General features: G+C 33.6%; 2 protein-coding genes across 5 annotated transcripts; both read right to left on the reverse strand.

Annotated features, from left to right (window-relative positions):
- Positions 1 to 978: 978 nt before the first annotated feature.
- On the reverse strand, positions 979 to 13530 carry LOC100805358 (uncharacterized). Of its 4 annotated transcripts, XR_001385807.3 has the most exons (17): positions 13373 to 13529; positions 10594 to 11131; positions 10238 to 10514; positions 9387 to 9685; positions 8472 to 8654; positions 7458 to 8207; positions 7276 to 7367; positions 7122 to 7181; positions 6945 to 7033; positions 4837 to 5424; positions 4611 to 4685; positions 4297 to 4367; positions 4145 to 4202; positions 2964 to 3177; positions 1520 to 2742; positions 1367 to 1430; positions 979 to 1252 (listed from the first exon to the last, which is right to left on the reverse strand). XR_001385807.3 is itself a non-coding variant. In XM_006600388.4 (15 exons), exons 2-15 carry the CDS (start codon positions 11004 to 11006, stop codon positions 2030 to 2032), a joined length of 3882 nt encoding a protein of 1293 aa, XP_006600451.1. In that variant the 5' UTR covers positions 11007 to 11131; positions 13373 to 13529; the 3' UTR covers positions 979 to 2029. The 4 variants fall into 4 exon arrangements, 1 of the variants encoding a protein (XP_006600451.1); XR_001385806.3 differs by having other exon boundaries at positions 979 to 1430; XR_001385808.3 differs by lacking the exon at positions 8472 to 8654 and having other exon boundaries at positions 979 to 1430; positions 13373 to 13530.
- A 6806-nt stretch (positions 13531 to 20336) lies between these two features.
- On the reverse strand, positions 20337 to 22253 carry LOC100804277 (protein ALP1-like). Its single transcript, XM_003549156.5, has one exon. The coding sequence runs from the start codon at positions 21790 to 21792 to the stop codon at positions 20437 to 20439; it is 1356 nt and encodes a 451-aa protein (XP_003549204.1). The 5' UTR covers positions 21793 to 22253; the 3' UTR covers positions 20337 to 20436.
- Positions 22254 to 22527: the final 274 nt, after the last annotated feature.

The raw sequence follows: 22527 nt of genomic DNA on the forward strand, positions 1-22527 counted from the left end.
ACAATTTTCATACACGTTATTTTTTTTACCATAAAACTCATTCAAATTTTTTATCTTGAAAACTATTTTTTGTTGTACTTTCTCAAGTCCGTTAAACATATTTCTTTTACTATAGTATTGTTAGAGTGTTAATATTATTATCATATTGATATGGATAAATATATACATAAATATACAGTGTCAATTTTCTATAATTTTGTAAAAAAATATGTCTGAATTATTTGCTTTCTTCAACCATATCTACTTTTTTATGTAAATTACTTTTCTACCGTTATTCATTTTAATTTTTAAATCAAATGTTCCTTCTCATGTAAAATAATGTTAAACAATTATAATCGTTTTATAGTACAATAACAGAAAATATTACTATGTTACTATAAAGCATAACTAAATATAAATATTTTACTATATATATTAAATAAAATGTTATTTTTTAATTATCTAATCCATAATCAATCTTTTATTCTAATAGTCATAAATTACACGAGGATTTAATATATGTCAAGTTGTTAATATAATTACAAGGCACTTTAGTAAATACATAAAGACCAATGCGATTTCATAAGAATGCACCGTTCAACATATCGGTTTAAAAAATAATAAACAGATATCAACATAAATAGACAGAACATAACCTATACTCAGCAGGTATCCGTAGAGGATTGACCAAAAGGTTTTTTCAAAGGTTTCTGAGAGAAACGAACTTCAACTCACACAACTACTATATTGAATGAATCCCATTATCTATCAATTATTTTTTGTTGCATTATTCTTAATTTTGAAGCAGACAGCCATGTAAAAATTAAAAACTAAACTAAATTGTTGACTTGTTCACATCAAGTCCCAATATAAAGGAAAACCCTGGCCCCAGCAACATATAATATGTAATTACATAGAGGAAAATCTTGCTTAAGGAGGAAGATAATCCATGTGAGCTACATGCTACTAATCTATGAATAGAACCAAATTTTATGCGCGTTTGATGTCCCAATGTAATTTTACTACAATATCATCGAATAGTATCTTCCACAATATACACATGAAAATTTAAATAGAAAGTTTGAAGTTAGGAAGGCCAGCAAGGATTCAAAGCTTACCTCCCTGCATAAAAGGAACTGCAGCTCAATTTCGTCAGGGAAGAAAATTCCCTGACACATATCTTACAAAGGTGAATCATGCCAAGAATATTTGAAATTACGCAACAAGATCTCCCTTCAATCATCAAAAGTTGTAATTCATCCAACTACGGCATCTGAGAAGTCAAAATCAACTAGAATGAATATTAACAACTCTCAGCTCCTTTGCAAGACCTTTTATGGGTTATTACAATATCAGGCAAAATGTGTAATCCAGATTCACTTCCAACCTTAATTGGAGAGAGAGAGACTGAGCGATGATATACCCAAAGTAGCACAGCAGCTGGATTATATCTGGAGCAAGGCAGACAACAATCAGTTGACCACATTCACATCAGTATCAGTTTTTCCTTGGAAACCTCATACAATAATGTGGATAATACCTGGATGAAGCCACTGCAGCAAACCACTTGCACTAAATCCCATTGAGTTACATATCTGCAAAACACAAAATGCCAGGAAAAGAAAACCCAAGCAGGAGGGGGAGAGAAGGGAGACCAACAGAGTGGCCAGCTAGGTGTAATTTCGACAAATGAAAAGCTGATTTTATTAGAAATATTAAATGTATGTACAAGAGGTCTTGTTCTCTGATTTGTAAGAGAAACAAACAGGAAGTGTTTGCTAAGATATAATTACCAGGAATGCTAACTTGTACCTTGAACAAAAAGATCTTTACAGTGGAAGTCATGAACTTTAACACGAGCAAAATCCGAAACAGCTGGAAAGGTCACTCAAAAACAACTTGGAGGGAATAGTCTACCAAAGAATCTATATAACCTAATTGTGGACGGGATTAGCCATAAGACCATCCTATGTAACTAGTCATTTCTTCAACGTACTTTGTTTGCTTTGTTATTGGTATACTGAACAGGACTATACAAAAAAAAGCAGCTTCAAACCATCATATTCAAGTCTGATAGATCATCCATTGGGATTTCAAGGCCGCCCATAAAGTCATCATGATCCTGTAATCCATCGTCATCAATATTTAACCACGAACCAAGATCCTGACCTTGGTCATCACCAACACCAAGTACATCCATTCCAGGTAACTGCAGGTTGGACAAGTCAATAGGCTCGTGGTCATCCAATCCACCCAAGCCAAACTCATCCTTTTCCTTTGCATTGCTATTTGTAGGCATTTCATTAGACTTTGGAACAGAAGGCAATGCTGGTTTTGGTTGCTCTGATAGCTTCCCGAGGAGGCCATTCACAGAAACAGAATTCTGAGTTGCTTTCTGCTTAGGCTTTGTTTTAGATTTTCTATCTCCCTTAGCACTGGATGATGCTGGCCTACCAACTTTAGTAGTTCCATTTCGGGATTGTACCTCCCTGCTGTGCCCCTTTCCGTCTCTCTCACTTCTCTTTCCTTTTGCACTGCTTGTTGCAGAACTTTCGATGCCTGGAGCACTAGAAATACCTGGAGTACCACCAACATCATCAAGGGACAATTCCCTCTTCTTCACTCTGTTTGACCAGAGATCTTCCTTCCCACTAGTTTGCTCAGATGAGTTATTTAAAGCAGGAAGCACATCTGATGAATTGAGATCATGATTATCCATATTCTGACTAAACTGTGATGGGCTCTGCAGTGAACCCATGGAAGCTGCAGCAAGTAAACAAATAAATTAAAATATCAAAATCCAGCATCTGTTGAGATAAGCAAAAAGATAAAAAAGATGACTTGACATAGCATATTAGACAAACATGGTATACACAATCAAAGTTATTAGAATGCAAGCTAAAGTGGTGATGCTGAACACAATTGAGGTAGAAGAAACAGAGTAGATCAAAGCACTTATTCCAAGAAAGTAATGAAGAAGGCACCTGTTCTTGCTTCCACAGAAAGGGAAGAGGCATAAGGTTTGGAGGATTCAGCAAGGAACATATCCTTGAATAAGGGATCACTGAAGCAGCTCTTGCCAGTATCTTTAAATTGATGGCATCGCTCCAATGTCCGTTTGACAAATCCCAGTGCAGCTTGCTTGGCCATTTTGTTGCTTGTATTTTTCCCACCAGAAGGACTAGGACCCCAACAAGCCTGTCAATCAATCATTCATTTTTCAATTACTCAGCCATGTGACCTAATTATACAACAGTAAAAAGACAGGGCATTTTGAGATTGAAACTTGCATAACAGTAAGGGTAACAACCTAGTGACATGGTAGTTATGGATTTTAGTTGCAGAGCCTCTTTTCTCACAAGTAAAAACACATACATCTTATCCTCCTTAAACCCCACAACTGACTTGGGAGCCTAGTGCATGGACCACCCTTTTATTGACATTTGACTATACTAGTAAATGGAAGGCTTGTTTTTTTTTTCTACCACAATTTTGATTATTTTAACCAAGACTGTAAAATGAGAGAAAATATAGAGGGGTAATAGACTGAAACCGTGTATCAGAGTACATGGCAGATGCTTGTTTATATAGACAAGTAGTATTGGTTACACATAATTAGAGGATATTTGGTTTTCTCTAAATCAGATATCGTATCCTATCACATCATTATACATTAAATTCCTGATTCTCAACAAAGACAATAATGCAAAGCATGAATTTGGTTTTACTCTGTAAAAACCAATAGGTCAATATATCACACACAAACAGACAGACAAAAAAAAAAGGTTTTATTAACATAGGCCCTAAGAGCTGAATGTTACACAATTAAAATTGGAAAATATAAACAAACTGATAAAGGATTTATTACATCAGAAATACAAAAAATAACAAATGTTTCGCTTCCAAATAAAAACCTTCCACATTTAGTTGCTTAAAATCAGCCCCAAGGGCTGATGATGACAAAACTAGGAGAGAAAACACTACTCATCCCTAGACAGTCATAGTGTCTAGACAAGGCTCTCACAATCCCTCACACATTATTGTAATATAAAGATCTCCAGCCTTTTCAACAAGTGCAAAAGTAAAATACCATGCAAAAATTAAATTCTAAAACTGAAAGCATATTATTATATACACAAATAGTATTGAATGTTAAGAAAATTACCATGTATTTCTCATAAGCCATCACAACAAGTTTATCTAGAGCACGTTGCTCAAAATCCCTGTTAAACGGAAGTTTATATTTCCATTCAGAAGAATGAAAGCAAAAAAGTTAAAATAAGCAAATAATTAAGCTATAAATGGCAGTGCAATTACTTTTCTTGAAGTTCTTTATCCACTGAGGCAGATTTGAACAATCCATCTAGTAAGCTTTTCTTCTTGGAAATCTGTGAAATACAAGAAAATACAAAAATCAAAGTGAATTACATAAGATAAAGAATGAAAAGCATTAAATGTTTAATGAAATCTACAAATTGAAGGTTTCCATCTCTATGACTGGTCTATATATTTATATATTGGAGAACTTATATAAAATCTAATATGTGAAATATCACATGACAAATAATAGTTATGGGAAAAAAGATTTTGACAACTAATAAAGTATAACTAGCTACAGCATCAATCAGTACCTGTCCCAGGTAAAGCTCCTCCAACCTAGTAATATCCTCTGATATTCCTTCATCATCTGTTTGCAACATATCAGGCTTGAAAAAATAAAATTAAAATCAGTATCAGAGTAACATATTAAAGATTCAACAGCAAAGGTCAAAACATCTTGAAGTATATCTATTAGTAGCATCAACACAAAAATGAACAATATAGTTTAAATCCTTTGAATTAGGGAACTACACTTACTACTGGTGCTGGGGAAATTCCAATACTTTTAAGCTCCAAGAGAAGCTTATCATTTATATCCAAGCTATCATATTGCAACTCTGAACAGGTGAAGCTAGACATTGCTTTATCACGAAGAAAACCATTTATGGATTTACCAAAGCTAGAATTCAACCCAGTTGGAGGAATACCAAATATATCCCTTTCAGTTTCATCATGTTCTGGTTTGTCCATAATCCTAAAACCATTATAGGCAGAATGACAAGGAAACTGAAAATTTGTTCCTGAGTGGTGATCCAAACCATTCAATTCTGGTTCCCCATCAGGCTCAAACTCAGTATCATATGCATCAAACTTGAAGTGTTCACTTCCACCACCACACTCCTCCTCTGAGATTAAAGCAGCTATAAGCCTTTGACAGAGAGGAATCACATTATGATCTCCCTTAGATAGTTGCAACTGTTCTGCAACAATTCCAGCATTCCATTGAGCATCAAATCCAGCATCTCTTTCACATCCCATTAACCCATATCCATTAACAATGGTTTCAACGCCATCAATATTTGAAGGAATGGGAGTTGGTGTCAGAGTGCTTGATTCAAGATTTACCTGAAGGGCAAGTGAAGTATTAAAAAAAATTTAATAATCTATTCCTATTCTAGGTTTGTCTCAGAAATTCCAAATTTTCAAATGAATTTAATTTTGCTTTAATCATCAATAAACATAAATACAATTTACAAAACAATAAAGAAATTTTTTTAAAAATATATCAAAATAAAACTGAACAGATGTATGAAACAGGCATAACAAAACCAAAAAAAGTTGACAGCCATAGTTCCATGCTGCATCAGAACATAATAAACATTTGTAGTTTTCAAAAAAGTTCTAACCCTGAAATAATCAACCAAAGGTCATATCAATGCTATCTGTTTCTTGAAATTACTAAAGCCAAAAAAGTTGTATCCATTGACCTCGTTTGGATAAACTTCTCTACGAAAATAAGAAGATATAATGAATTGAATTTCACACATAAGCTAAAATCAACTTATGCATTTAATTTTTATAAAAGCTCTTTTCATTTATCTTCTCCAAAAGCTAAGGTGTATAAGCTAATTTTTTAGCTTATGGAGAATCTCAATGCATTTTACCTTCTCATTTTTTCCCTAGAAGTTTATTCCCCACCCCACCCATATTCCCAGATACAAGCCAATTACAGTGAGCATTTTTATTTAGATTCTGGGTTTAGTTTAACCTAAACAAGAGGTAATGGAAGCTAGCTAATACAGTTTTCAAATGACATTGGATACATACAGAATTGATCTGTGTCAATGTCATATTAAGCTACAACAGTCAATGGCTGTGATGTATTTCATCTTCTAGATCATATCTATAACACCAAATAAATATCTAAACCAAAAGGCAATATTGCATTCTTGATCTAGTCGACATTTAACCATTTCTCAGTAATAATAGTGATGTATACCATAAACATCATTATGGAATATGGACACCATAAAAAATATCTAAGTAAACAAAATAAACCTGCCAGTAGTCAACAATAGCACCCAGGTATGGTATCCTCATTAATAATTACTAATGCATGATTGAGTTAACCTGGTACTACCCATGAAATTAAGATATTATGGAATATGGACACCGTAAAAAAAAGTGAAAGTAATATTGCCGGAATGTACTCTTTTTTTTTCTGAAATTTTGAGCTAAAAGAGCATTACTACAAATCCAATGCAAAAGAAAAACGGTTAAATTAAAAAAATTGGGTCCCCACACTTTGCATCATTTCTTGTTTGCATCCCTACACGAATAAACTTCACATTCTGGTCACTATATTGAAAAATCTCACTAAATGTGTCTAGTGTAAGGACCAAAAAATATTTTTTTTCCATGTAAAGACCAAAATCAAGTTTAAATTTTTTTCGTGTAAGAACTACAATGGAAAACCAAATCTAACACTGGTGTAACATCAACAAACAATAAGGATTGATTCACATAAATTTATTTTCATGTAAGAACCAAAGCGTAGAGTTTTTCATGTCGGAGTTAAAACAAAATTGTTAATTTAACCAAAAAAAAATAATGTCCTTTGTAATCCTTGAAAAGGAAAAGATTACCTTTTGTTTCCAATAAGCAATATCCTCCTCAGTTATCAAACTGAAGAAAGGCTCCATCTGCCTCCAGAAGGGGCTGGAGAATGCATGAGCTGCAGTAATAAGAAAAATACAAAACAACTCCATCAGGGGGAAATATTTTAGGCTGCAAATATAGATAGTATTCAGTAAGATTCATACCAGAGTTGATAACACCCTTTACAGCAGCCAGCAGCTCTTCATGTCCATCTTCTGACTCAACTAAACCAAATAAACCAAAAGTGAATAACAATATACTTGTACTGTGGTTAAGAGTTGCGTTCATTAAATATTTTCTAGAAGCATGAACTAGTACCAAAAAAATCTGCCGCTGCATTAATAGCAGGCTTTTGACGTGCATAGGCCTTGCGATCAGAAAGTTTCCTGGATGGTGGACGACCTGCCTTGCTGCAAGGGTTTCATCAAATCATAGACTTTAGTCCATCTGTCCAAAAAAATTGCAACTTAAACAAAGTGCTTAGATAGAAGGATGTGAACCTTTCATTCTTATCAGATCCTAGTCTTGCACTTCTAAGTTGTTTTGCAGTTCCTATATTCCCAAGCTTCTCAGATGTCATTGGAATCATTGACCTTGTGGCAGCAAGATTGCGTCCTGTCCTCCCTTGCCTCCGAACACCATCTCCATGTTCTTCCCCAGAAACAAGCTTATTCTTTCTTGTTGGCAATACCATATTAGACACCTTTTGAACATTTTGTCCAGATTTCTGGTCTATCTCTTCTGCTTTCCTACCCTTTTCTTTTGGTTTAACATCAGCCACCCCTGACTCTTCACTTTCAGATAAGGCAGCTGAAGATGAAGGATCACCTTTTAGTTTAATTTGCTGAGGAGAACTGCCAGCCAAGCGTCTGGCAAATCCTAACCCAAGATCATTACCAGCCACATCAGATGCAGTATCCAAAGCTGGAGCTTCATCACTATTTGAAACAATAGGCATGAAATTTGTTCTTCTAGCAGTGCGAGAGCTCTTTTGTGGCCTCTGCCAGGGGACAACAGGTGGGGAAGATGACCGTGCTGATGCTACACGTTTACGATTGCTAGTACCACCAGCAGCAGGGGGCTTTGGGGAAGAGTGAGACAGTTCCCAATCATTAGAAACACCTGCTCTATGGACAACTGGTGACAACTTGGGGGCAACTCCAGAACCTGACCGAGGAGCCCGAATAGCAGTGTTCATTTTTGCACCTGAGGTAGGGCTAGCTGAATTAAATTCATCACGTGCAGTTGCCCTGGCCATAGAACATAAGACAGATACTGACTGAATCAATCATCATTTGCAGAAAAAATATCACACAGATGAAGAGACATCTGAACTATAATCACAAGGCTCCATAGCATACAGAAAGCAAACAATTGAACAATTCTACCAAAACAAGATGAAAATAAGGATAAAATGAGAAAGCAACATGCAAAAATGTTTTAGTGAAGGACAATTCTTTTTCCTAAAAGCACAAAATCATATAAAGAAAAGGGGTTCCACAGCTTGTGTTTACTTGTTTACAGCTCTGAAGTTCACCCTTTCCTTGTCTGAACTAACAGGACGACCCCTCCTATCATTGACAAGGGAATTATTATCTTGGTTGTTTCTAGGGGTAGAGGCTCGTATGCCCAACCCAGTTTGTTGAGAGATACCATCTGATTTTCCAGCTCCAACAGTTCCATTAGAAACTCCTAACCTAAAAAAAATACATGAAATGATTATATTTATCGGCTAGGTTTAAGCAAGAAAATCAATAAGAATTGGATAGAGCAAATATATATATATATATATATATATATATATATATATATATATATATATATATATATATATATATTTAGTTACATGATATCATCCATCAACGATTTTAAATTCATGACCCTTAATATCAGCAAAATCCCTCACAACTGTATTCTCTTTCTTTGAAGAAAATCCTTTCACCATTAAGACTCTGAAGAGAACTCCAAAACAGTTACAGCTTATAATTTATTTTCATTCTCCAATTAAAACATTTGGCAGCAAACAGGAGGCTACAATTCTATGGAACTAAGCAATTAATACAGTTATCAGGCAGTTGATTGGAGAGGAAATGGAATGATTGCATTTTCAAGAATGTCTCTTTGCCCCAACATTCAACAGGATTGTTTGTATGGATTCTCTCCAGGGATATGCTCATGGTTATTTCAAAGGAATTTCTTTTGTTGATGTGCATAAAGATTGAAAAGCCTAACAATTTTTTTGGACATTTTGACACTTTTTTCCTCATTTTAAGGGAGGATTTTCTTATCCTCAATCCTCCCATAAAAAATGTGCCTACTCTCCAATCTTCCCATTAAAATGTTGTTTTAGCCTAAAATAAGAAATATTATATTGACAATTGAATATGATAAAAAAATATATATATATTAATTACATAACACGTTCGTACCTGAAAGAATGAGAATCATTACTCAATTTTGATCGCGAATCAGTAGCAAGTCTTTGTTGCATTCCCTGTTTAGTTTCTTGGAAGGTGTTAACAGGTTTAGTCAATGTTGTACTTGGAGAACCATCTAGTTTGATACAGGAACGCTTCTTCTTCATTTTTGACTTTTCCCAACCATCGCCTCCAATAGGTAAAGTTCGTTCTTCACTCTGAACCACACCATTGTTGGCAATCCGTAGCTTTTCCTTATCTCTGTCAACTGTCCCTGATGGCCTGACGAGAGAATTAGTCCGCACATCCATCTGAAATTTATAAAAACAAAGCAGTTTTTCTCAAAAGGTTTTATTGCAAGCCTTATTAATCTGAAAGATAACTCTCCATATAAAGGAAAGAACAAAATTTTAAAGCTGAGTCTACAACACAATTATGCCTTATTAGAACCTAAAAACTGAAAAGGTAGAATATCCTATATTCCACCCCTTCCAGAGAAAAAATGAGAAAGGCATAAACCAACATAAAGCTCTTTACAAGCTTCACGCAGAACACATAATGTAAACAATAAATCTACATATAATTTTTTTCAAGAATACCACTGGAGAAATGTTCTAGCAGCCAGCGGGCAGTTTTTGCAAAGGCAATTTTTAACAAAGGCGGTTTCCATGTAAATCAGAGATATTACAAAATCAAAATATACTACTAGGACATATATACTATTATTTATGACGGTACAGTATTTATTTTAAATTTTGAAACAGTAAGAAAATGAATAAGCAATTGCAGGAAGAATTAAAAAGAGTGAAATTGAGCATGTTAACACTTGCAAACAAGCATGGGGGGAAATCAAAGACACATACCCTTACATCAACCATAGAAGTTCGAGTGCGCTTGTTTGGAACAACATTTTTGGTACGTTCTTCAGACTTTTGGTGCTCAAGTTCAAAACCACCTGTGACAGGATGACCTTGAACTCCAACCTTACCTATGCTTGGCCCCAAGACTGGTCGATCACTTAACATGGCATTAGAACGATCATTAGAAAAACCTTCAGCTCGAGATCTTTTCTTTGAAGTTATAGCTGGGAAAACTTCATGGAATACAGATAAAGCCTCACTAAACATTTTCACACGTTCCCTGTTGAATAATGCAATGTTATAAACTTAATTACACACATCTAACTTCAATGCAAGTAACAAAACCTACAAAGAACTACCTTGCCTTCACAATGTTTGCACCCAAAGCATCCTTCACCCGTTTCATGTCTTCTGGTACAGGTGATGGCAGTAGCTTGCCTTTTGAAGAACTAGATGGAGATTCATCAGGTGAAATTCCAAGAGCAGCATTAACATGTCGCTTAAAATCCATTTGACGATTAGACTTATGCTCTAGCGTTAACAACTTTGGATCAAAGCGTACATAATTGAAGAAGCTCTCCACATCTCCATGTGTTGCTGGAGAACTGCTTCTTAACATGTTAGGAAGAGAAGACAGAATTGGATTTTCCATGCTTTCCTGAAAGCTACCTGATCTATCTAATGAAGCAGCTATGTGGGATCCACGTTGCCCAGGGTACAATGGTCTATCTGGGCTACTGGAAGATGGATCAAACTTGCTAGATGTTGCCATTGCCCTAGTTCCCACACATCCTTTGAGTCAAAAATACAGAGCAGAGACCGGTGCATGACAAGGATGCACCACTATGGCACATAAAGGGCAAATCTAAATTACAAGAGAACAATTGGACAAAGCACCTGAAAGGTCAAAATAATCACAGAAAAATCAAATTATTTTGGCCAAGAGATGTTATGTGCACCCCAACAATTCATCAGAGGTATGACTTGGGAATGCAAATAAGGACTCATACTCAAAGGCTATCACAAACTCGTATGAACAAAAAAAAAAACTTTTAAATTTATTAAAAGGTAAAAAACTTGTAACACATCATAAAAAGCTTATCTGATTGGTTAAAGTTGTATTATTTTGTTATTCCAAATCTCAGTACTCTATAGTAAAAAAAGTAAAACATATGACATATATTCTAATAATTTCCACATATGATGAAACAAATCTACCTAAATGTCAAAAATTATAAATGTAAATAAAACTAGCAGTGACAGCATTCTAATAAAAAGATACTCAAAATGGATACTCCGAAAAAAAATATTACATCCTTAACTCCAATCTACTAGACAAATCTCATAAAAATTAGATTAAATTGCATCATAAATTTCACAGATTCTGCTCTGTGTAGGGTTAGATCCTCATTTGTATATAACTAATTTACCATTTCTCCATAAAGTATACCATTTCAACAAAAAGAAAATCAAATTACAAGGCCTGTTTGTTGGTGAATTTTTTAAAGAAAAAAATAAAATAAAAATGTTTAAAAAATATAATTATATGTTTTGTTAAAAGAAACTTTAAAAAAACCATTCTAGTGCTTTATTTAGGCTATGAAAATTATAACTCCTGGAAAAAACACTAAAAAACTATAGTGTAGAATCACTTCACTTTAAGCATAAACAAACATGTCATAAATCTCCAGTGTAAAACCTCATTTTAATAACTTTAACTACCAAAGTTACAGTTGAAGTGAGACTAAAGGTTAAAAAATCATGTAAAATGTTTGTATGATGTAATATGCACACCTTTAATCTTAATCTTAAAGCAAATGCTAACTAGTGCCCTAAGGGCACTGGTTAAAGAAGTAAACGAGGAAAGTTTTTTATCGGGATGCCTAAAATGTGCTCCCGTATGATTTTTAAATGCGCTCCCATATGATTTTCCAATAAAATCTTCCCCTTTAAATTCCTTAACCAATGCCCTTAGGGCACTGGTTAACAAGACCCTAATCTTATATCTGCCACTAGGCATGCTTTTGTTATAAAGGTAGGTATCTTTTGAAGTTGCAAATTATTGAACAAAGAAATCTTAAAGTTAAATTATTAACAGACACTCCCAAACAATATTAGGGAAAAAAATGATTCATATAACCATGTGTAAGAATTTTTCCAACTCCGCAACAGTCAACATTGATTCTGACCATAGAACAGACGAGCAAGCTCATCATATGCAAGTCAGACAGCTCATACTTTACCAAACATTAAGATCATATAAAGAAATATAATTTTATGTAAATAAATGTTTGATTGGCATGATGGTAAAATCTATATTGTTACAATAAATGCTATGAAGATTTGTCAACAATATGCTACACAGTACACACAAACCAATTACTATAACTATTTATGCTGACCAGACTTCAAACACCAATCAAAGCCATTAATTAATTAGACTCCATTTATCCTATTCATAAGAAACAAACAGAATGTCAATCTTTATAAATAATCAAACACAATTTTTTGTGATGCAGAAAAACAGATTAAGTCCCACCCTCCGAATGTGCCAAACAGCAACATCAGACACACACTCCTGTTTACAATTTGTCCTTCCTATACTCACACCCATCTTCTCTGTTTCTAAAGTTTACTTCGCCAGTTCAATGCACTATCTATCTACCAATATATTAAGCAGTGACGGCACATTAAAATTTACCTTGCAATCTTTACTTTTAAACATAAGATAAAAACATAATGCAATATTAATGCAATTTTGGTCAATTAATATCCAAAGTGGTAAACTATTTCTAATACAAAAAACCAGAAAATAAATATGCATCAATGAACAAGATAACTCGTGCTGCCTATGTTGAAGCAAGTCCATTCAAGCAGATACCCCTTCTCCAGTTCTCCCCAATTGCCTCCATCTCGAAAGCACAATTTTAATTTGATTTTTTTTTTTCAGGAACACAGATAAGCAAGAAGACGAAACCCTAGGGGTCAAATCAACGAAAAACGGTAAAAGAAAAATAACGAACGTCCTTCGCGAAGCAGCAAGAGCATTACGAATTGCAGAAAAACAAAACCCTAGAAGCTGAATCAGGAGAAATAGAAAAAAAATGAAAAAATAGAGCGAAATTCAAATTTGAAGACCTTGAATGTCACAACGATGAGAGAGTGCAATTGGAGATTGAGAGAATCGAAGGGCAGGTTGGAATTGGGAGGAGTTGAGTTGCCCGACGCTGAGTTGGAGCTCCAAATTCGTACAAGGCGAAGCCATGGAGTCCGGTGTTTTGATCATGATCGCCAACAATTGGACCGACTTCAAATTACCCTTTTGCCCATGTTTTCCCTTTTTCCAAATTTAGGGTCCCCATTCAATCAGGGGCTTTTTCGGAATACCGCTGTTCCAACACCGTATAACTGGCAATGTGTTACATACATGTGCTATGATTATTATCGCATCATGTAAATTATTGTAATCAACTATATTAAAATTAGTTAAGATTCAGGTATTGTTAATTGCCAAAAACAAATTCAGGTATTGTTTTGTGACCAGATAAAATACTATAAGAGTAAGATAAAAATAAATGTACGATAAATTCTTATATTATTTCATGCGTATTAAATAATCTTTTATTTTTATTTTGTATATTATATTATTTTCTAAATTATAAAAATTAAGTAAAAGATCAAAGTTACAATTCACATTTAATATTTTAAAATAAAATATAAAAATACAAGATTAAATAAATAAATATATATATATATATATATATATATATATACACACACAAATGTTATAATATTTCTTAAATAATTAATATAATTTTCTATAACAATATAATATTTATGAATTTCATTTTCTTTAATATTAGTCTCACAAACTCTAATTTTTTAAAAACATAATTAATAATATATTTAAATTTATATTTCAAAGTATTTATAAATATATTACTAACTTTATTTTCAAAAGGAAGAAAAAATAATTGAATAAAACAGTGGCACAATTTTTTTAGAAGATGTGATGGCAATTACACTTGAATATACTAAAGAATAATTTTAAAAAAATGAACACATAAAAAAGATAATTATATATATTAACGGTTATAGATATAAGAAAATAAATTTATATATATTGATGAAAATAAATAAATATTCATATATTATAAATTATATATATACGTACACTATTATATCCTGATATTTTTTTAATCTAGTCCCCCTCGATCAGGATAAAAATTATACTAAACAACTAGAATAGGATAAATTATAAAGTAAAGTAACATCGTAATATCTTTTACTATGTGTATGAGTCAACTTACTCAAAATTGTTCAAACTTAATAATTATTTTTTAAAATCTTTAACAGGTAGTTGTATTAAATACTTAAATTAAAAAATTTACACTTTTATTGTTGATAATAATTTGTGATTCTTACCCTCCCTCCGTAAAAAAGTAACTCATCAAATAGTAGTAACTTATTATAACATAATGGGAAGAGATCCTAAAAACTATTTCGATGTTAAAAAAGTATAAAATAACCTCTACAGGATAGACCTCAACAGAAAACTGAAGAGTAACGGCAGCAAGTGATTGAGTTCAGTGGAATTTGGTGAAAATATAAAAGACGTTTATGATTTATGGAAGAAGTGGATGGGAAATTTGAATATATTTTTATCATGTAAAAAATTAAAATGGTGAATTCTCTTACAGCTCACACCCATATATTTTGGAATGGTGGTTTTGGACTGTAGAAATATTATCTCTTCTCTTCGTTATTTTTGTCTGATCCCATATTAAAAGGAAAGCTAACCAGTTAGCCCAGTTGTTAGTTAGATTTGCCTTAAGTTAATGGTGACTTCATTTGGATAGAAGAAGTTCCTCGTTGCATTTTTTTCATCTTTGGCCTCTGAATTCATGCTTATTGCTTAGCTCCCATTTCGATTCTGAATAATACTGCATTGTTTTTTTTATATATATATATATATATATATATATATATATATATATATATATATATATATATATATATAAACTTTTATGACCGATCTGGTTTTTAAAATATTTATTAAACACACTACTATCAAAACTTACATAGAAAATTAATATTAAGTTATTTATTTAATAATTTGGAATTTCACATCATATAACTTATTGAAAATTCAATGATACCAAATAAGACACTCAAATGACATAAAAATAATCAGTCTTTTTTCAAGTAATTATAAATAACACAAGACTAATTTTTTATATGTATTTTAATGTTTAAAAAATGAACATCCCAAACGTTTAAAGGACTAAAATAATGATAAGTAAATTTTGAAAAACTAAATCAGTAGTCTGATCTAAATAAGATTAAAGTATTCAAATTTTCAAAATATACTACGGTCCGAAATATTAGTAAGTTATTAATTTATTATTTAACGTTTTAAAATCATAAAATAATAACTATTAGTAGTACAAGGGTAGATATAATTTTATTTTTGCAGTATATTTTTATTAGTATGTTTTATTCTTTACAAACTAAGAATCTCCTGTATGCATTGTCAAATAAGAAAATCTCCTCTATGCATTCACCAAATTAAAAAGTTTAAACTAGTTAATAATGAAAAGAAATACATCATTTAAAGTTAATGTTGGAAATAAGTCTTCTTTAATTTCTTCTCATCTAAAGATTCCAATTCCATATAGGTTCTCTGCAGTTTGCATACACGCTGGAATCGTTTTCATGGCAGGCATTGACACTCATTCTCTGATTCTGATTCATTGTGTCATTTGGTGCCTCTTTTTTGTTTGGTATTCTAACGGCGAACTGGCATTTTAGGCAAAGATTTCATGTACGGCATAATCCTAGAATTTAGGAAAGTGCAGCCAAAGCACCATGAGTTACGAGCAAGTCAAACCGAAGCACGTGTGTATAAACTGGACTCGACGACAACAAATCACAATCCGTACAATTCCAAGGTTGCAATTGACATTTTATCACTCAACGGTTAACACTGAAAAAATTTATTTCCTTAGCATTCCAATAGTCAACAACTATGGTAACATCATAGATATTCTTCGGAAGCCCAAGGTTCCTTGCAATTCTGTACACCAAACTGACCAAAGGGCCCTCAAATTCAATGGACTTTTTCTTATAACAGTATTATCAATGAATGTTCTAAAAACATTATGTAATTAAAGAATTACTAATTAATTAATTTTAATAAAAATACACTGATAATATATATTGAATAGTATTAAACTTATATATATATATATATATATTCACTTTTATTCGTTAACAAATAATTATAAAATACTAAAATAGTATTGATTAACATTCTATATTGTTGACAAACTACTGTAAAGGAAATGAACATAAATGTTGACTGTATTTCATTTTTATACAACATTTTGCTCTTTTTATGTCATCTTTATACAACATTTTGTACAAAAGAGAAAAGAAATAAAAAAATATGTAGTAAAATGAAATTAAAAAATATTTAAAAGCATCCTAAAATATATTGTATAAATAATTTAATTTGGAAATTAATAGCTTGCCACACTACAAAAAGGCGAAATGATCGAAGAAAGATGAATCAAAATCTGCCACGAGTGATGGCATGTATCTTTGGACTTTAGTCATGACCCTGTGATACAGACTTGTACTTTATCTAGTTATCTTCAAAACTTCCAAATTAATATATACTCCTGCTTTAGCTGAGCTCTACTGAACCCAGTGCTTTAGCTATGACGATATCTCTGTACACTTGTGGGTGTCAACTCAAAAGAAGGGCAAACCCTGCTTTGTATTATTAATTTGTTGTTTCCTTAGAAGCGAATGGATCTTTATTTCCTTAAATAACCAGTTTCCAGTTAAAGATCTATCTGATTTGATGATGGTGAAATTACTATTATGCATCTTTAATTATTACCTTAAATGACAGTTGAGGTTGTCATTATCAGTTAATCAGCATGGGGCCCCAGGCATGGGAGTCATCCCTGATTGGAAAATGATAATACTGAAGGAGACACTGAACTTAATTAAATAAACACAAACAATTGTAGTACAATATAATTATTATCATCAAGAACCAATTTCCCAAAAGCTTAAATTATTATTGAGTGAAAGTTCATGGCTAGTTTTATGTCTAGCACACACCACACAAAAGCAGTTTTAGTGTACAGGCCCACCTTAAATTATACATAAATTTAAATTTTATTAAAAAAAAGTTGTCAAAGATTCAATTTTATACTGCTTGATCATAAATTGAATCTATGGATACCGGCCACCATATCAAGAACTAACTCTTTCCAAAAGCCGCTTAAATTAATAATTAGGAAAAGGCTAATGAATGATTTTAAGTTTAACACTTGCAAAGTGTGAGTTTTACCGACTGACTGCATGTGAAGATTTAGTAATTAGTGCAGTATATTAGGAATACAGATAGAGACATTAGGCGCTTGACTAAGTTTTGTTAACATAAATGGTCGAATTATGCCTAGTCTTGGATTATTCGGGGAGACAAAATGCAGAGAGACATATTGTAAAACGAACAAATAGATTATGCCAAGCTTATAAATTAGGAAGCGCAATTTGACTTTTAATTCAAAAGCTTCATGTAAGATGTAACCCATCTTGTGATTGGATTATATATATGATTAGTACATTCAAAATGCAACTTGAAGGCAGGATATGCCTAGTATTTCTTGCCCTGCAATAATTAAGAAACATAAATATTGTTATAAAAAAAACATAAATATTATAACCCTCATAAAGAAAATTGACTTTAGTCTTTATTTTCTCCATTTCAAGTGACAGAAGCTTAAGACGAGTTTGGATTTGTCTGGACCAAAATAAACAGTTATTCAGGAATCATCAAGGGAAGAAATAGCAACAATATGAATGATAGGTTAAATATTATGCATGTGATGACAACTGTTATTGCCTTTAATATAATAAACTTACTTCTGGCGTTAAGAACAACCTGCGTGACATAAATCTTGGATATGATACTCACCAGTTACCAGGGCTGCGGGTAAAGAGGAAAACAATTTATTTATTTATTTTTAAAAGGAAAGATTTCATGAATAGTGCTATATTAGCATCTTAGGATGAAAAATCATTGTTATAAATCTGATTTTTAATGGTTCTGAGAGGATAACTCGGATAATTGTTAGATTAATCCAACGGCTGAGATCCTATTACAAATTGAAAGACTGCTACAGAGTACAGACTACAAAGGACTCAACTTGATACTTTTTACTTTTTATATATAGGTATAAGAAATATAGGAAAGTGAGTTTTTTTTTTGGTACATTCAGGAAAGTAAGAGTTATAAAAGAGAGAGAATACGAGAGAAATAAAAAGCAATAATAATGTGACAAATAGAATAAAAAAAATTAAAATCAACATACAATGTGTGAATAGTATTAAAATCTTGCAACAAGTCAACAACCATGTTCCCATAGGATACGGAATAAGTACATTTGAAAGAAAAAGAAAGGAACTTTGGAAACATTCACGCCATAAAATAAGCGACCAACAAAATTTCAGTGAAAATTTACAATGTCTTGCCCGGGATAGAAAGAAAAGAACCTGCAACTCCCTTCTCCTTAATCACCCTGTGATTCTCCATGTCAAAAGCCCTTTTTCTCCCGAAAAAAACAAAAGAGAAGGTAGAAAGGTACATGATGAGGAAAATAATTATTTATATCATATTGTTGTCAAACATCATTTTTCGTCCCATAGGTGCTCAGTGGTTGTTAACATTTATGAAAGTGCGTGTAGTTTGGACCTGGGTCCTGGGACATGTCGAGGTAGAAGAAGGAAACATATATTTACATAAGAAACCGTGACCTGTGTGTCTTCAAAAATCAAAATAGTCTTAACTCTCCATTGTGAAAAGGGTGAAAGGTAGTTGGGGTGGGGTTGCAGGGGAAAATTAGTTTGTTGGAGGGTGGGTTGCAAGGTGAAAGGTAGTTGAGAGTGGTGTTGGGGAATTGAGGGGAGTGAAAGATTTACACCAAAATCATAAAGAAATTTAATATCATATTTTAATCTAAAAATTAAGACTTATCTTCTCTCTAGATGTTAAACTTTTTCATTATGTGATAAGTAGAAACATTCCAAATAAAAAAAACACAACCAAAAAATGATAATTAATCTTGGGAGCTAGACACGTAGACCTTTGTCCTATAAGAGGAAAAAAAGAATGTGACGTCACAGTAATGCTCCTTCTCCGAGTAAGATTGCGTAGATGGAAGTCAAAACTGACGAAACACACAAAAGCACATCGATGATATGTTTCTAGGGTGGAGAGCTATAATTTTAAGGGTCAAAGTCTAAATTGTGGGCACAGCAGAACAAAATGTACATTAGTACGTCATTACACACGGAGAAAAATAAAATACTAGAATCAAATAAACAAAAAAAACACGTTAACTATAGTACCAAAAATAAAATAAAATAAAGACGCCGCGGTATCAAGCTTACGTTAATTGACGAGTTTTTAACAACCATCACAACTGTGATCCCAGCCCGCTGTTTTAATTTTCAACGAAAAACGGGAGGTAAACCGAAAATCTCTAAAACCTTAAGAGTGTGTTTGGATGGGGAATTTAAAATTCTTATAAATTTTAAATTTTAAGAATTTTAAATATTTAAATTGAAATTCTTTTATTTTCAAAATTTTGTGTTTGGATAAAAAAAATTAAAGTTGAGGGTGAAAAAAAATGAATGAAAAAAAGAGAAAATAGAGTTGATGTGCTAGTTATTAGTGTTTTTCTATGCTCACATCCGATTGATGTTGCACGAGCTCATACACTGTTTCTTGGAGAAGACGGTAAGAAGAGAATTTCAATTTCTCACTTTTTAGAAGGAAATTGAAATTTCAAATTTATAATTGTTTAAAATTTTGTTTTAAAATTCTAAAATTTTAAATTTTTCACAAAAAAAACATCCAAACAATTAATTCTAGATTACAAAAATTCAAATTATCTGATAAATTACTTTCCTCAGTTAAAATTCTCTATTCAAACGCACTCTAAAGGACATGCCAAAAGCTTTCAAAATGAAATATTCAATTTTTTTTTTGGTGGGGCAAAAGATATCGATACAAATTGATACATATAAGAAGTAGATGATGAGAATGTTATTATAATGCAAGTGACTATAATAATAAGGCATAGCCAAAAGAATTAATGAGAAAGTGTGATATCCCAAGAAGTCTAGAAAAAATTAGTCCCTGCACGGCCATGGTGCAACAAGTAGTGCGCTATCTGATCTCTGGCTTGCTCGGCAGCATTAGAGCGAACGTTATTATTCTGGGGCAGCATCTGATCATCAAAGATGTCAAAGTTCCACTGAGGCTTCATTTCCTCATCCCTCATCTCACAAATATTATGCAAAACACAGCAGGCCCCAAGAAGCACGGGCAAGTCCTCAAGCTTGACTTCAGTCCTCTTCTGCAAGCAAGACCACCTCCCTTTGAGCCTGGCGAAAGCGTCCTTAGCAATGCTCTGAATCTCCCCAACCTTCTGATTAAACGCGTGCTGCGTCCAAGTAAGATTCTGATGAGTGTAAGGAACCAAAACACCCTCCATCAGAGGGTGTCCCGAGTTTCCCACCACCCACACGTCCTTCAAATTTCCCATAGTGGCTCTCTGATACAACGCGCTTTTCTCCAACACTTGATCGTCTGAGAGAGACCCAGGCCAACCTATACAAACATCGCTAAAAATACCTTTGGGATCAACCACGCCCTGGACGGTTATAGAGTAACATGTCTTCTGGTTTCTTTCTGTGTGGCGCTTGTTGAAGTAAGCGTTGACGTTGGATTTTGGTGCAATGATGGGAATGTGAGTGGTGTACATTGAGCCTCCCACGTTGGGGATTCCGGAGAGAGACTCGAATTTTTCGGTGATGGGTTTCATTTCGGCTTCGTTTGGCCAGTGGAGGAACTTGGGCATCAGAACGCTTTTGATGGCGGAGCAGACCTCCAGAACCAGCTTGTGACACGTGGAGATTCCCAAGCCGAAGCGCTTCGAAACTTCGCGGAGGGGGTCGCCGGTGGCGAGGCGCCAAATGCACACCGCCACGCGCTGCCGAACCGGGATGGCTTCTCGGAGCATGGTGTTCTTCTTGGTGACGGCGGAGTCCAGGTGCTGGCAGATCATGTCGAAGGTGGCCTTGCTCATGCGGAAGTGGAGCCGGAATTCCTCTTCGGGGAAGTCCGGGCTGTTGCACCGCTGCCACCAGTCCTTGGAGCGGTCCTTGACCCAGAGACGGCGCTGCTGTTGCGGGGCCGAGGCGGGGTTGAGGTGGCTGTCTTCGAGAACGAGGAGGTCACGGCGAGCTCTCTTGGTTGGGGAGGAGTCGAATTGGATTGGTTTGGATTGGTGTTGGAAATGGTTAGGATCCATGATGGAATTGAGGAGGTGGCTGAATGCGGAGTCATTTAAGTCGAACTGGTCGTTGTTTGCACGACGCTTGTTGACATTGGAATTGGGAATGGGATCCATGTCAGGGAAGAAGAAGGAAGAATAGTCTTCGAGGGTAAGGAATGCGGGGGAGCCGATTTCCATGTGAAAAGCTTGTGTGAACGCTTAAGAATTTGGGAAAGAGAAGGAAGGGCTATGGGGATTTTATATGGAAAAGAAGCGTAGGCGTGTGCACAAATGGGAACGCGGTACCTTTGACCCCTGACTATGCTTTTTTTGTCAACGTGGGGTTTTTCTTCAACGCGTTCCCCGTTGCAAATTTTTAGGAATGTTGCCAGAAGTTTCCTATGCCAACAGGACCACAGTCTATGCTCTTTCGATTTTATTATAATTATCATTATTTTAATTTTTAAATATACCATTAATTATTTTTATTTATATATTAATGATAAATAGTAGTATATATAGGGCTGTAACTGCTCAATGGGGGGGATTGCATCTTACTTAGGGGCCAAGGAACATGAGTGTACTCGGATAATCACGATGGGATATTACTTTTTTTTTTTTTTAATCTGTATAAAACAACGATCAAAATAAATTAAAGCGGAATAAGTATTACCTTCAATCATTTTATACTCGGCCTCACAATACTATTTTATTTTTTTCCTATGAATCTTACCAATTAAGAAAAAACTATAAAATAAAATGAGTAATAAAGAAATGAAAAGTACACCCTCTGTCTATCTCAATAAAAGTACACGCTCTGTCCTTTTTATAAAGCCTTCCAATTAATTCTTATTTCTTAAAAAATGATTAATTTAGTTAAAGAAAATAAATTTGTTAATAATTTATGTTAATTTATCAAAATTATTCTAATTT

This window comes from Glycine max, chromosome 17, assembly GCF_000004515.6.
Source record: "Glycine max cultivar Williams 82 chromosome 17, Glycine_max_v4.0, whole genome shotgun sequence".
NCBI lineage: Eukaryota > Viridiplantae > Streptophyta > Magnoliopsida > Fabales > Fabaceae > Glycine > Glycine max.

Excerpts from the sequence above, each read along its gene's own strand:
- LOC100805358 (XM_006600388.4), bottom strand. The coding sequence starts at position 11,006 with ATGGCAACATCTAGCAAGTTTGATCCATCTTCCAGTAGCCCAGATAGA. Across the intron at positions 9,686-10,237 it reads CTTCTATGGTTGATGTAAGG|ATGGATGTGCGGACTAATTC; the intron begins GTATGTGTCTTT and ends TATAAATTTCAG. Across the intron at positions 2,743-2,963 it reads TTCTGTGGAAGCAAGAACAG|CTTCCATGGGTTCACTGCAG; the intron begins GTGCCTTCTTCA and ends TACTTGCTGCAG.
- LOC100804277 (XM_003549156.5), bottom strand. The coding sequence starts at position 21,792 with ATGGAAATCGGCTCCCCCGCATTCCTTACCCTCGAAGACTATTCTTCC.